Below are 13776 nucleotides of genomic sequence, written 5' to 3' on the forward strand. Positions count from 1 at the left end.
TTTTTCAGTTGAAACTGAGGTGAGAGCAGTTTGTACCTGTATCTTTGGACGAGATTGTCAGGTATCTAAACACAAATCAGATGATGTTTAGTAAAAATTCCTGAATGAGCTTTCTCCCTTTTTCTTGGTGTAGGTAGAAACATACGGAACATGCATGTAAAAGCAAGAGACAAATAAGAAGACAGCGGAAAGAAAGGATGAATCCTCAGTTTTTTTCACCATTACAAGTCAGACCTAAACTTGTTCCTGTTGTTGTGCAACCAACAGTTCCATTGGCCTCTACATCCTATGCACTGCCTCCAGTAAATACATATACATCCCCTGTACAACATAATAACGCCTTCTCTACGTTTTGTATGTCTGCGGCTGATGTTGTATTAGATGGTAAAACAACCACAGCAAGAACCAGAAGGGAACTGGAACATTTAGGCTCTACAAGGCGCGCAACTGAATTGATTTTTGAGCTGGCAGCTCGGAAAAACGGGATCAGGGTTGGCGTCGATTCTAGTAGCAGAGGTAAATGTGCTTCTTGTGGACAATTTGATTTGATAACTAAGGTTGAGGCAGGGTGTCACAGGGGCCAGGAGCTGGAACTAATTACAGTCTGGTGATCTCTGTTTTAGGCCCTCCATCCAGATTTATTCTTAATTGCTCCAAAGTCAGCTACTTAATGGCACTTTGTTCATTTCCTATGCTGTCTGTTGGGATTTTTTTTTTATCAAATCCCCATTAATTTAGTAGATTAATCTTGTGTTATTGTTTGATCACAGTCATAGTCTGATTGTTTGGTTGCAGGTAACAGTGACTGACCTTGTAACAATTTGTGAGTGTGGTGTTGATGTTGTTGTCAATGTTGGATTTGGTCCTGGAAAATTATACTTATTGGAGTAGTGGTCAATTAGATGATGAAAATTTTATCTAATTTATTAGTTTCATTTTAAAAGAAATGAATATAACATTTTGCTTTGTATTTTTGACAAGCAAGCTTCTTTGGGACTTATAATTATGTATTCTGTCTCAATAACTTTGAACCATAATCTCAAGTTGGTCTCAGTAGTAAATCAAATGGAAATAAATCATCTCTGATATCAACAAAAAGGGAAATGTCTCGAGTCAAGTTTACATGTGTACTGGTATTTTTTCTTTGTCTCAATATATTAATATCCTTAATATATTAATTTAAGGGAATATGGTTAAAATGTTTGTGAGTATTCCTTGGTTATTTACACCACACTACTTAAAATTCTTGTTTTGTTTCTCTTGGTTCCAAACCTTCATGCTAAGGTTGAACTTAGAGAGGCAGAAAATTATGTTAGGGTGTTTGGGAAAATGTGTTGTTATATTTGGTTTTGGTAAAGTCTTGGTCTTTAAATTTTATGTAATGCTGTATTTTAGCCTTCACATATGTGAGTATGGGTGGACTCTCACAAATCAAGACAGTCAGGAACTCATCATTAGAGCTCTGAGCTGAAGTTATTTTGCATGTAACATTTCTGTCCAGTTTACAGGCCCTTAAAATGTACTGAATGGATTCAAGTTGGGGTTTGAATGTTTTTTCTTTTTTTGGCAGTTTTCTCTGTTTGTTTAAGATAATTTGAATTTTTTTCCTTTTAGCTGCATCAGCTGGAAAACTTCAAGATGATTCTCTTGAAGACTTCAAAAAGATTGCACAGCAAAATGGAATTACAGTTTGCCCACCTGGTAGCATTAGTGTAGAAGAAAATGGTATGGTGATATATCTTTAGTTAGTAACAATTAGTATTGTCCAGAAGCACAATAACACAATCCAGACCATCATTACAACAGAGAATCAACCTTCTCAAACTCATTGATAAGTCATAAGATAAGTCATTGATAAGTCATTGATAAGTCAAGTCATTGATAAGTCAAGCCCACCAATAAGCAACTGGATACCACATCGCATGAGTATGTTTGGATACCCAGTGAAAAACTACTGTAGATGAAAACCTTTTAAGATTTGGATATTGTATTCAAATCTTTAAAGATTTGGATACATTATCCAAAATTTTACTGACTCCAGAAATATTATGTGACATGTTAAATTAATTCCAACTAAACAACATCTCAAGCAAACAACAAAAATTTATTTCCTTCAAAGAATGTATATATCTTATTAGATGTTTTTTTGTGTAGTATCGCTGAGTATTTTTATGAGTTGGGCTGTATTTTGATGAGCCCGTAGGGTGAGTCAAAATACAAATAACTCATAAAAATTACTCAGTGATACTACACAACAAAACGTCTAATAATTATTTATTATCCAACATGCCAAATTGTTATTTCAGTGTGGGCAAATTTTGTGGATGTTTGTTTATGAGGAGTGCGAGACAGAAGTATGCAAAGCGGAACAGAATTGGCATGTTGTCGTGTTGCTGTTTCTATTTTCTTCAATAAATGAAGAAATTTCCTGGTCATCTAGCTGTTTTTCTTCATTCGATTCATCTAATAAGCTTGGTCTTTGTATTTGCCTGCCATTCCAACTCTTTGTTGTCAGAAATATAATTCAAATTGTCCGCTATATTGTTTTTGTAACTTAAATTCAATTCTTCGCTTATGCAAAGAAAGAAAACCTGTCTAACCAGTTCTCTGGAGTACAAATACCAAGTGATATTTGTACTCATCTGTGGTGTTATTTGTACTCTATGGAGTGTAACTGGATAATAAAACAGAATAGTTGGGTAATTCACATAACATTGCACTTTGTATAATTTATAACAACTTGGATAGCCAGTAGTTTAGACTTTTTGCTTTCATGTTTTCAATGCTTTCAGTCAACTGTTGCACATCCACACCTATGTCTTCACCTTTTAACAGTCCACCTTATGCGATGGTGCAAATCTTGAGTCTTCTTTGGTCTTTCCATTGTCAAAAAATCTATAATGCCCATTTGTTCTTGTAACCCTGTAGATTTTGAAACAGAATTGATAACACACTCCTTTTTCTTATCCAAGGTTTTGGGCATCCAAAACCTTGGACTCAACTCATCCATGTTGCACTTAACAGTGAATATGATAAACACTAAATTAACTTGTTTTTGAAGGTTTTAACCCCAGTATGTATCACTAAAAGGGCAGCATCCTTTAAAATTAATCATTATGCCATTGCCTTTTGTAGCATGATGAAAAGCTAAATTGATACTGTAATTTGAAAGTCCACACTGTCTTTTGAAGTGGTTGGCCTGTTCATTTCTTTCCTGCTCCTGACCTGTAATACGATGGTTTTCCCCTTGCATGTCTGTCTCTCTTTCTTTTTTTTTTTTTTTTCCTTTCTGATTTTGCCCTTGCTGATTCAAACCTGCAAAAGATTCCAACCACAGGTTACCTCTAGACCATTTTTGTTTTCCCTCAGATCATTTCTGCATATCGTTACCCTCATTAACTTGAAATATGTTTCTAGAGCTTTGCTGCTGAACACCTTTTTGAGACATTTTTTTTTCTGTTGACTTTGCATCAGTAGAATAAAATTTGAAGAAAATTTTTAACACAACACAATACAAAAACAAATGTTATAAACAGAACCATATGCTCTGGGAAACATTAAATGACTCAAAACCAAATAATTGGAATTAAAATTAAATGAAATGTATGGCAGGGAGTAAGGAAATTACTATTGAATAAAGAGTTTGAATTAGTTCTCTAAACTAATTCTCTATATTCACTTCACTTCACTTAGCTAATTCTCTAGTTATGGTAAGCTTTTTGTATTTGTCCAGTTGGTTATGCAATAAAATTATATTAGGTTCACAAAAGGATATCTGCCCATTTCCTACTTAATCTGCTATACCAGCTGAAGAGTGTTGTATATTAAATGTCCTCTCTGTGTTATCTGTAGGTTCAAAGGTTAGAAAAGACAGTGACAATGCATGTTCACAGATAACTGAGAAAAATCCAACAGACAATTTAGCTAACAAGCATGGTGAAGGGATGTGTCTACCAACATCACACAGTATATATCCATGGGAAAGTGATTCACCTTCTTCAGCTGCCAACTTTTATGAGCTGAACAATAATCACAATGACTTTAAGTGTAGTGAGGAAAAAGGAGAGATCGCAAATGAAGTTCCATTTGAGTTTCGTACCACTAACACTCTTGATCTTTTTAAGATCAAAGCAGCTGCAAGTGGCATCAAAGTTCAACATGTCACCACGATGATTGAAGGCCAAAAGCCTGAATTTACTCAGTGGGGAAAGCAATTTTCTCATCACTCTGAAACAGTGTTGGGAATGGCTGATTTAGACACATGTGTATCAGGAGACACTAACAGTGCCACTTCCAATGTAGAACGTGTTAATGATACTGAGAGTGATGCAACGATTATGCATTATGTAAATCAAAATGATGAAGGTTATGAGGATACTAGACCAGAGCAAGAAATTTTCAGTGAGGACAGTGAAAAGAAATCAAGTATTCAGAAATGTGGCAAAGAAGTTCCCTTATCAGAATTGAGAAAAGAAATGGATGCAGCAAATACATGTAGTGAAGAAGGCACTGACTCTGATGGAAGAACAAACAATTCAAAGGAAGACCAGCTTGATAATGAACATGTTTTGAGTTCTTCTAAGGAAGATGCAGAAATTGCAGCATTTCAAAAAATCGCGCGCCAGAAAGGAATCAAAGTTGGAAACTCGTTGCCTACAACTCGTTTGTCTACCATCTCCTGTGAAGTGAATGCGGTAGAAAGTATAGAAGCACATGGGTCAGATGTTTTGGAATTCACTGGAGATGCCCAGATTGCAAAATTCCACGAAATGGCGCGACTAAATGGAATAAGAGTGGGTGGTAAAATGCAAGAATCACCTCTCCATTCAGACGGTTTAAAATCGTTCACAACAGTATCTACCAAAGGAAATGAATGCTGGCCAAGGACACCACATCCATTTGGGGAGCTCTGCCAAATTATTAGTGTTCAAGATATCGGGCGGGTTAGAGACTTCAAAGTGACTGGGGAATTTTCAGGCAGTTCATCCTGTTCTTCCTTGTCAACTGCAAGTAGTGAAGATAATTTATATTATGCAGGCAGAGAAGGATGGCGAACGACGGACAGATATGAGGAGGTAGCCAAAAGGAACGGCATCAAAATTGGGAAAAATTGTGAAGCTAGTGCTCAAACGGAAGTACATGTAGAAACTACAGATTACTGCAGTCAGACTTGCGAAGAAGACCTTGGTTTTTTCAAACGTAACACAGGGGTACAAGTGGATGCTGTTAGGGAAGCATTTGAACGGGAATTTAAGCAATGGAAACTTGATGACAATGCTGCTGGCGATAGTGAAGAGCTGTGTTATAAAAAATTGTACCTAACAGAACGGAATGCTCATGAGGCAATCAAAGACAGCCTCCAGAATGAAAAAGATGTGTCTGCCAATACTAAACATAACCACAAAAGAGTAATGGAGGAATTAAAGGAGGAACTGAAGAGCCAGGGGGAAGAAATTGAGGTAGTCCATGATACTTTAATCTGCTTGTACATGTGTTGGTGTATCTGTAGAGAACGATTAACCATTAAGGTGTATGTGTGCATACCATTGTCATTACATATATCTTAGTAACCAAGCGCGAGGGCCATACTGGGAAAATATTGGCCCGAGGTCTTGACAGGACGGACCGAGCGCAGCGAGGTCCGTACAAAAAAGACCGAGGGCCGATGTTCTTCCAGTACGGTCCCGAGCAAGCTTGGTTAATAAGAGAGTTATTATACAACTGAAGTTCAAGTGCGGTATCATTCGGGACCATTCGGGACAGTGCTTGGTCCAATACTGAGAGAATATTGACCGGCAATAGAGCATTTTGATTGGTTGATTTTAGTTAGTTGGCCCTCTGACTGCCCGAGTCGTGTAATAGTACCTAATACAGCTTGCCCGACGATTTTGATGGTGACCTACCATCACCATAAAGCCATTCGATATCTTTCACGTACCTGTACAGTTCTGAAATCTTTACTGCAGCCTAAATTCTTATATGACGAATAATCTTCGTTATTCATGATGTGGTATGCTGGGTTGATCAGCTTTTCAATTATTTGAATTCGTAGTTCTCGACGAATTCCCTTCTTGTCCAAGAGACTTCTCCCCTCGTATGGACCTCGTATGGTCTCGTTAAAAGTATTTACATGTATTCCATAGATGGACTTTAACCGCTTCAATTGCACAAGGGGGAAAGTTGTCAACTGAAAAGTGCTTATACTTACATTATTTGATATTACTGCATTAAAAAGTTTTACTAAGTTAGAAGTGTTCTTACCACGTTGTACCCACCTAATTTCCAGAAACTGAAAAAAGATCTAAAGACAGTGAAAAGGCAGAAAGAAACAGAAGCTAAGAGAATAGCAAAGGATTTGAAGTCAAAAGAGGACGAACTGGAGTCCACTAAAGGTGCTCTTCAGCTAAAGGAAGTCGCCCTCGAAGGCCTGAGGTCAATAATAAAAGATAAATCTGAAAAGCTGAAGACTGCAGAGGAACAACTCGAGGAGATGAAAACTGTGCTGTCCAAGATAAGGGAGAATAGAGAGTACAGTACATGGTAAGTATTCAGAGACAAAAATGCTCCATATTGCTTAATAACAAACATTGTTTTCAGTTGGTGAACTGCATATATGTGAAGCTTAGAAAGAAAAAAAAACTCGCGCAAAGTCTCGAGTCTTTTGTACACAATCTTAATCGTGATCCTACAATAAAGGCAAAAGCTTGAAATTACGCGTAAAATATCACGCGAGCGATATATTTTTTCAAACCATCGGCAAGACTGAAGAAAAGACAAATTCACCTCATCGGAGTGATGCTGGTAGAATTCTTCTGACGAAAATAGTTACGTGGGGTGGACGGTGAAGGCGACTCTTGTCTTTGTAAAGCAAAAGCTGTTGCTCACATGAATGATGTCGCTACTGTTTGCTGTTGTATTTCTTCAAACTGGAAAAATACACATACCACAAGAGGCTCACAACGCGAGGCACTGGTACTGGTAGCATGCCTTTGGCCAAAGACTAATATTTTGTAAAGCTGCGAGTCTCCTTTTCAGATCTATTTACAAGAGTATTCAAATTTCGCGCTTCGCACTTGCAATCGTTTTCGTGGTAGCTTCCTACAATTTGTGTTTGTGTTCATGTGTGCTTATCCTTTTGTGTAATCAGTTGAAGCTGAGACGTCAGTATTTCCCATCTCGCTGACGTACTGCTCATTTGTGTCTCTGTTTCAATCACGTTACTGACCAAATCTGGGAGCATTCAAATTTCGCGCTACGTGAATCATGTTTTATTAACAATGTGCATTAGAAGTGCATCGATGTCCTCCCATAATTTGCTTTTGCTTTTTCGCGCAGGACGCGTTTTAATAGATACAAGTTTAAAATGTGGTTAGTTTCAATTGTTTAAAATGTATTTAGGATTTGGTTTGAAACTGTGATGGTTTTTAGAAGAGATTTACCCACTCGCAAGGCCAGTTTTCCTTTTGGAAGCAAAAATAGTCACACCCTTTTCTTGAAGTGCTGTCCGTTCTACTTAAATTAAACTGAAAATTCAGAAGACTCGCTCCCTGCGAAAACATGAAAAATTGGTAATAGCGGTAAACACCTCTGAAAGATTGTTGGACTTCGGTTTGAAACAAGGACAGTTTTCAGGGAGAGAGTCACACACAAGCAAGACCCGTTTTTCTCGAACAAAGGAATAGAAATTGCACCTTCGCATAGTCTGCTTGATTTCAATCAAACATTGAAGTCGTACAAAATTCTCCAGGTAAAACTTTTAACAATTTGTTTTGAGCAGTATTAATTTTATAACGATTGTTACATTTGGTTCAAAGTTGAGAGATTTATTGGCGTGTAAGAGCTGCCTAAAAATATTTATCACACCTTTTTCTTGTTACTGTTTGATTGAAAACAAGCAAAAGTTAGAATGCACGCACTCTGCAGAAACTAGCCTTCATGTAGGCATTGTACACCTGATTAACACTGTGCATTCGATTATGCGAACAACCATTACATTAGTAAAGGAATAATAACTAATGAGTTACTACAGTACGGTGACCTGAATCTATTTTTATGCATTTCTGGAATAGTCTTTTCATTTTCTTTGCATTGTCTCGGTTGGTCCCAGGAAGTTTCTGAAGCAATCAAAGGACAGAGCAAATCAGGTTGTGATCCTAGCTTGCTCTCTACACTAGTTTACAAATTGCTCATTTCTTGTCCATGTACCTGTAACCATATCTAGCACCTGAAAGACTGAGCATGAACCGTAGCCAAAGTATAAATTATCCCCGTGATCGTGTTGGTATATTGTACCTCAGCCCTACTCTGACAATAGCAATCGCTTCAGTCCCACACGTTTCTTCAATAATATTAGGGACCTTGAGCTGTCAAGACGGCAGCGCCAAGGAAGACGTCGATTGAACAAGACGCCTAACTGCGTGAACTAGGGCTTGTTACGGAGTCTCGAACTGCAATACGCACTCTAATATCTAGAGAACTCTCTCAATACTCGTTCCTTGAATCTTGGTCTCGGTTTTATAAAGACATAATTCTACTACAAGAAAACAATGACAAATACCGTCTAGCTTTGTATTTCCACATAATTATCCGTTGATAAACCCTCCTGGAACAATTCACAAAAACGTTTTCATGCTGTGTGATTTTATTTCAGTTTATAATCTTTGTACTACGCCTACATTCATGTTTTTCAGTTTTTATAAATTTTCTAACCTTCATATGAATGTAACATTGCAGCTTGGGAAGACTTTGGTATACTTGGAAGAATACCCTCGTAAAGAAATTCCTTCAGTTTTCTGCTCTTGTTCCTCAGACATTTCAGAGTTCGTACTGGTATTCTACTTGGTTCTCGATCACGTCTAAATACATGATAATGTCTACGTAGCTTAAAGTGCCCGTAAACCCAAAAAAGGTTTTTGCTAAAATAAATAATTTTATAATTCTGAGCAAAATGGCTCAAAAATGTTTGTTTTTGGTCAAATCTGGAATTTTTTATGAATTTTTTAAGTCCAGTTTATTCTGCCCACGACCGAGTAAAAGGGAGACTGGGACTAGTGTCGTAAAACTCGGACAACAGAGAAGACTCGAGCTGGAGACGCGAAGCTTTTTTTTGTGCGCCGTTGAAAAACATTTTTATTCGGTTGACATTTGTTTTCTGGGCACACGTTGATCAAGAAATGGCTTTGGACGACTTCATTCCGACCTCTAGTTCAGATTCTGAAATCTCAGAAATGAAAAGTTACGACTTGGAAGTTGATGGTTCACCAAACTCGAGTTCTACGGCCAGCGATGAGGAAGGCACCCACGAGGCAGATGGCGACGATCTGCTAGCGGACGAGGAATGGATAGAGTTGTATGAACGAGACAGAAAGGAGGAAGAGGCCTTAGAGAAGGCGCTCCAAAAGCGCCTAAATGGTACATAAAAAGTCCGAGACTGGTAAGTTGCCGGCCGCGATATGGGATGAAGAAGTATCCCTTTCTCTTTGCTTCGAAAATTATTACAGCCGAAAACGACGCATCTCTCAGGCATGGTTTCAGCTCTGATCGAAGCCACAACACGCGAAGCTCACAGTCCGGGTTTTACGTCACGAATTACACTCGATCCATTCCCTTTCGACAGGTAATGGGTTTTCGAATCTCGATTTTCCGTCACTTTAAAAATTCATAGAAAATTCGGCTTTCAACCAAAAAAAAAAAATTTTTGCACCATTTTGCTCAGAATTATAAAAAGACTTATTTGAGCGAAAATAAAATTGGGGGTTTATGGGCACTTTAACAGTAAACTGCTCAACCCTCGACAGAGCGTTCGCTCATAATAGTTCGCTTGTAAATTGATATCCCATAAAGTTCGCGGACCGCGGATCTACCCCAAACTGTGTTTACCTTAGTACGTGATTTTAGCGTCTAAGACTCCATACTATTCACTCTTTTTCGGTTCAGCGATAACACCTTCGATAAATCCGCCATTGCTCAACCATGTGCTCATTCATGCTGACTACGCATGCGTTTCAGCACGTACCCTCACGCGTGCGCTTTAGCGAGATGGCGATTTGTGACTGAACGACAACACTAAAAAGAAAGCCTAATTTATAACTCGAACATTCTGCGAGGCCCGAGTAAAAATGAATTTCCACTTTTAATTAGAATTTCGAAAACGGCTGCATGTGTTTACCGTCTCGCACAGAGCCACACCTCAACTTCAGCATACCGTAGATAAGCAGTGTCGAGTTCCAAATGGAAATTAAAATAATTTGCCGTCGCGGTTTCCGTTCGTAGACGAAGCAAATTTTTGTGATTTCACGTTGTTGTTTTGCAAAGGATGGCTAAGAAATGTACAAAGTTTTAAAACGCACATACTGAGCTATTCTTCCAAATCTTTGGTTTTTCACGTCCTTGTTGCTGTCGCCATTGTGGTTGGCTTAAGGTCCATATTCCCATAGGACCGCCGCACGTGATCGCCTCAATATAAAATTATAATTACTTTTTTTAACTTAATGCTAGTTATTCTTAGAGTTATTTTTCTCTCAAGTATTTTAGTGGGAAGGTGCCTTGCAATTTACCTTTCTTGTTTTCTATTTTACCATACAAGTCAGTTTTTTAATAAGTAGTTATTTCCTTTGTATTTTTTTATTCCATATTTACTCTCATTTGGGTACTTAAAGACCATTAAAAACAAACAAAACGAATAATTTACAAGGGTTTACAAGTTACGAAGGTTTACAAGTTACGGACCAATAGAAGACGTTAATGAAGCCCTACAGTTCACTCCTGCGAAATGCAGTAGTTGTTGCTGAGTTGAAAGGGAAAAAGATTCTTAACTCGTTTACGTTCTTTGAATACGTTCTTTATTCTCACAGTAAACCTGGAAGTCACAGCTCACAAAGAGATGATTTGGAAGATCGGAGTAACGATGGTTGGAAACTTCACACCATGAGAAAATCAAGGAGCACTTTGTTTAAAACAGCATATGGTAAAAAAGGAGGTGGAAGTCCATTCCCCGATGGAGCGGACGAACTGTGCGTCATCGACAAGGTGAGCCTACCATCGTCGTTCAGACAAAGAAATGGTGATGGTACCAAGCATCTCGGTGGAGAACTTACTGTACAGGCTTTGAATTATGCGGAGTGTGGAATGACTTCACCAGAGAATGGGGAAACTGCAGCGCCAACAGAAGAAGAGTCAATGATCCAAGAGGTTATTCAAACACCCTCTTCTCAGGATAGCTCTAACACAATTATCCAAAATGTAGAATCCTCGACAACCCAACTGCAAAACAACTCATTTTCTTCTCATGTTTCGCCAAAAGCATCGATTGGAAATGAGGGATATGCAACAAAGCAATTAGTTGAAGGAGAGGACCAACGTGCAGGACAGAACTCGTCTCTCTCAAATGGTGACAATTCTATCTTGCCTATTAACACAGCAGTGCCAAACTTCACAGGTCAACATCAACCACTTCAACCTTTCCCTCCTATTCAGCCCCTGCCTTTTCCTGCTCTCCCCACACATATTATCGCTCAGTATTTGGCAGGCCTCGTGGTTCAACCCAGTATTCCCAAAGAAAACAATTTCCCTGATGGTTGTAAACCGCCGCGACCTCCTCCTGGCCTCAACACCGAGCCTTTACCAGCCGAGGAACAGGAGTACCCCTCGCCTCCTCCTCGCCCAGCTGGAAAATTCTCTTCATTTGAGAAGCTGATGGAGAGGCTTCATAAAAGGTTTCCAGACAAGAGCAGGTAACTGGTTCAGATATATATCAGGTTGACTAAGAGCTAAGCACGTAGCTTGTATAGGAGGCGCTTGGGAATGCGGAAGTGGGTGACGTAAATGTCAACGACTCACATCTTTGTATCTTGGCGCTTTCTTTGTAAACCTCGCATGCATGCGGGTCCACATATTTATTGCAAAAGCTTTTGTACATGCTTTCTAATTAGTTCTTAAAGCCCGCATGTGAAACATGTGCACTTGCGCTTCGTAGCCTTGACGGTGATTTGTGATTGGACCTGAACAACAAGAATTTTAACCCGGGTCTCCTTCGGAGCCCCTAAGCAGAATTAAATTTTTACCTCTATGATATCTCTACGTATCTCCTTTTACTGTCGTTTGACCCTCGAAGCGAATTCAATAATAGTCCTGCTGTTTTCTGACATGTTTTTTTCTTTTAACAGACAAGAATTGATTGGTTACCTAAGGAAAGTAAAAGCAGCTTCTGGAGTCGGTGGGTTCCGAGGCAAACCTATAGCCTATGTGATAAAGTGTGTCGAAGAAGTAATTGAGGTGAGTTTCGTCATCCTTCCTTTATGCCTCATCAGCATATCCATCTCCTAGAGAATATTCAACTGTTTTTAACCCTTGACTCCCTGACACTAGTCCGTAGATTCTCCATACTGTTATTTGTACATTTCCTAAGGTGCTGACAAGAAATAGGACGAGAATTTGTTTACAACAAGAGCTTCTTTACTTGGTGATAATTTCTGTTATCTTCGTGAACTTAATGTGATTCAGGGGTAACATAAGGAGAAATTAAATGCTATTCAAATCAGTTACATGGGGTTGCAAATACTGTTAAGGGTTGTTAAAGTGGGTCTTCACCTTTAAGGAGTAATATTCTATTTCCATGCAAGCGCAAAACCTATTTTATTCGCTTGGGAATTTTTTTTTTAAAAAACCACCTTCGTATCGAAGACTTCGCACTTAACGAATTAAAAACTGTATGCCAGAGCCACTGTTAAATTTCGCCTCAGCAAACATTGCGTCGTTACGCTACCTTTGATCAAGATTACAGGCCATCTGATAGACTAAGAGCAGATGCAAAAGTGGTGTCGTCGGTTTGAATTATTAAGACCCTCTCTGTGAAGGTTTAAACGCATCCGCCATCCAAGTTCCTATACGTAAATTTGGTCCAAGCTTGAACTATGAGTGATTTTTTTTTTCTTTCAGGAAAAACAAGACCTGTAGGGTGCTAAAGAATTGGTGTTGGATGCTGTGTCAAACATGTGCAGGATATCGATGACTTGCCCCTCGCTCAACATGCGTCAAAAACATCTTGAGATATTGTCGAACGAGAAATTACCTTTTGGTCGTTTAGTATGTACTTACCAGTTTCCGTTTTCTTAGTGATCAAAGACGAGAGAAATCTAAAAAAACAGTCTCTGTATGGATAAAGTTGTTTTTCTTGAGGAGGCCAGAGCCGTTTGTTTTGTTTCTTGTTCCATGCTTCAATGGATAAAGGGACCTTTCTTTTCCAAAAGCGTGTCATACTATGCAGTAGGTTTGTTCGATCCAGCCAATGCGAAAGTGCTCCAATTCAAGCTGTCTTCCCCGTTTTTAATGTTATCATTTTCGCCCTTTGCAGTTTATCCAAACTGCACCAAACGAGCACTCCCTTTCCGTCAACCTTTCGCTACACACGTCACGTCAGGTACGTTACGTGCCTTGTGATCTCATGTATTAACCATCGCTTTTATTTTTAGCCTATTATTTAAGTTCTATTTTGTTTTTTTATTTTTTGTTTTCGTTTTTGTCTTACTAGACCAATACTCTTAAGGTTTATTTCTTTTAATTTTGCCTTTCGCTCAAGAAGATTCAAAGTGACGTGACGTGCCTAGCTCGGTTGATAATGATTGGTTATCTTTCGTATATGTGCACGATCCTTTGCAGTAAAGCACTATTTGAGCAATAGTGAAAATCAGACCTGAAAAAAATTTCAGGCCTGTACGGAATTTTTTTTTTATTTTTTTATTTTTTTTTTTAATTTTTTTTTTATTATTTTTTTATTAT

At 38.5% G+C, this 13776-nt stretch overlaps 1 protein-coding gene across 1 annotated transcript; it reads left to right on the forward strand.

The window, feature by feature from the left end:
* Window positions 1-140: 140 nt before the first annotated feature.
* On the forward strand, window positions 141-13183 carry LOC111332552 (uncharacterized). Its single transcript, XM_088744595.1, has 7 exons — window positions 141-516; window positions 1615-1725; window positions 3808-5459; window positions 6287-6540; window positions 10854-11732; window positions 12165-12273; window positions 12937-13183. The coding sequence occupies exons 1-7, from the start codon at window positions 198-200 to the stop codon at window positions 12952-12954; spliced, it is 3342 nt and encodes a 1113-aa protein (XP_088600721.1). The 5' UTR covers window positions 141-197; the 3' UTR covers window positions 12955-13183.
* The last annotated feature ends 593 nt before the right edge of the window (window positions 13184-13776 follow it).

Source organism: Stylophora pistillata, chromosome 14 (assembly GCF_964205215.1).
Source record: "Stylophora pistillata chromosome 14, jaStyPist1.2, whole genome shotgun sequence".
In the NCBI taxonomy this organism is placed as follows: Eukaryota; Metazoa; Cnidaria; class Anthozoa; order Scleractinia; family Pocilloporidae; genus Stylophora; species Stylophora pistillata.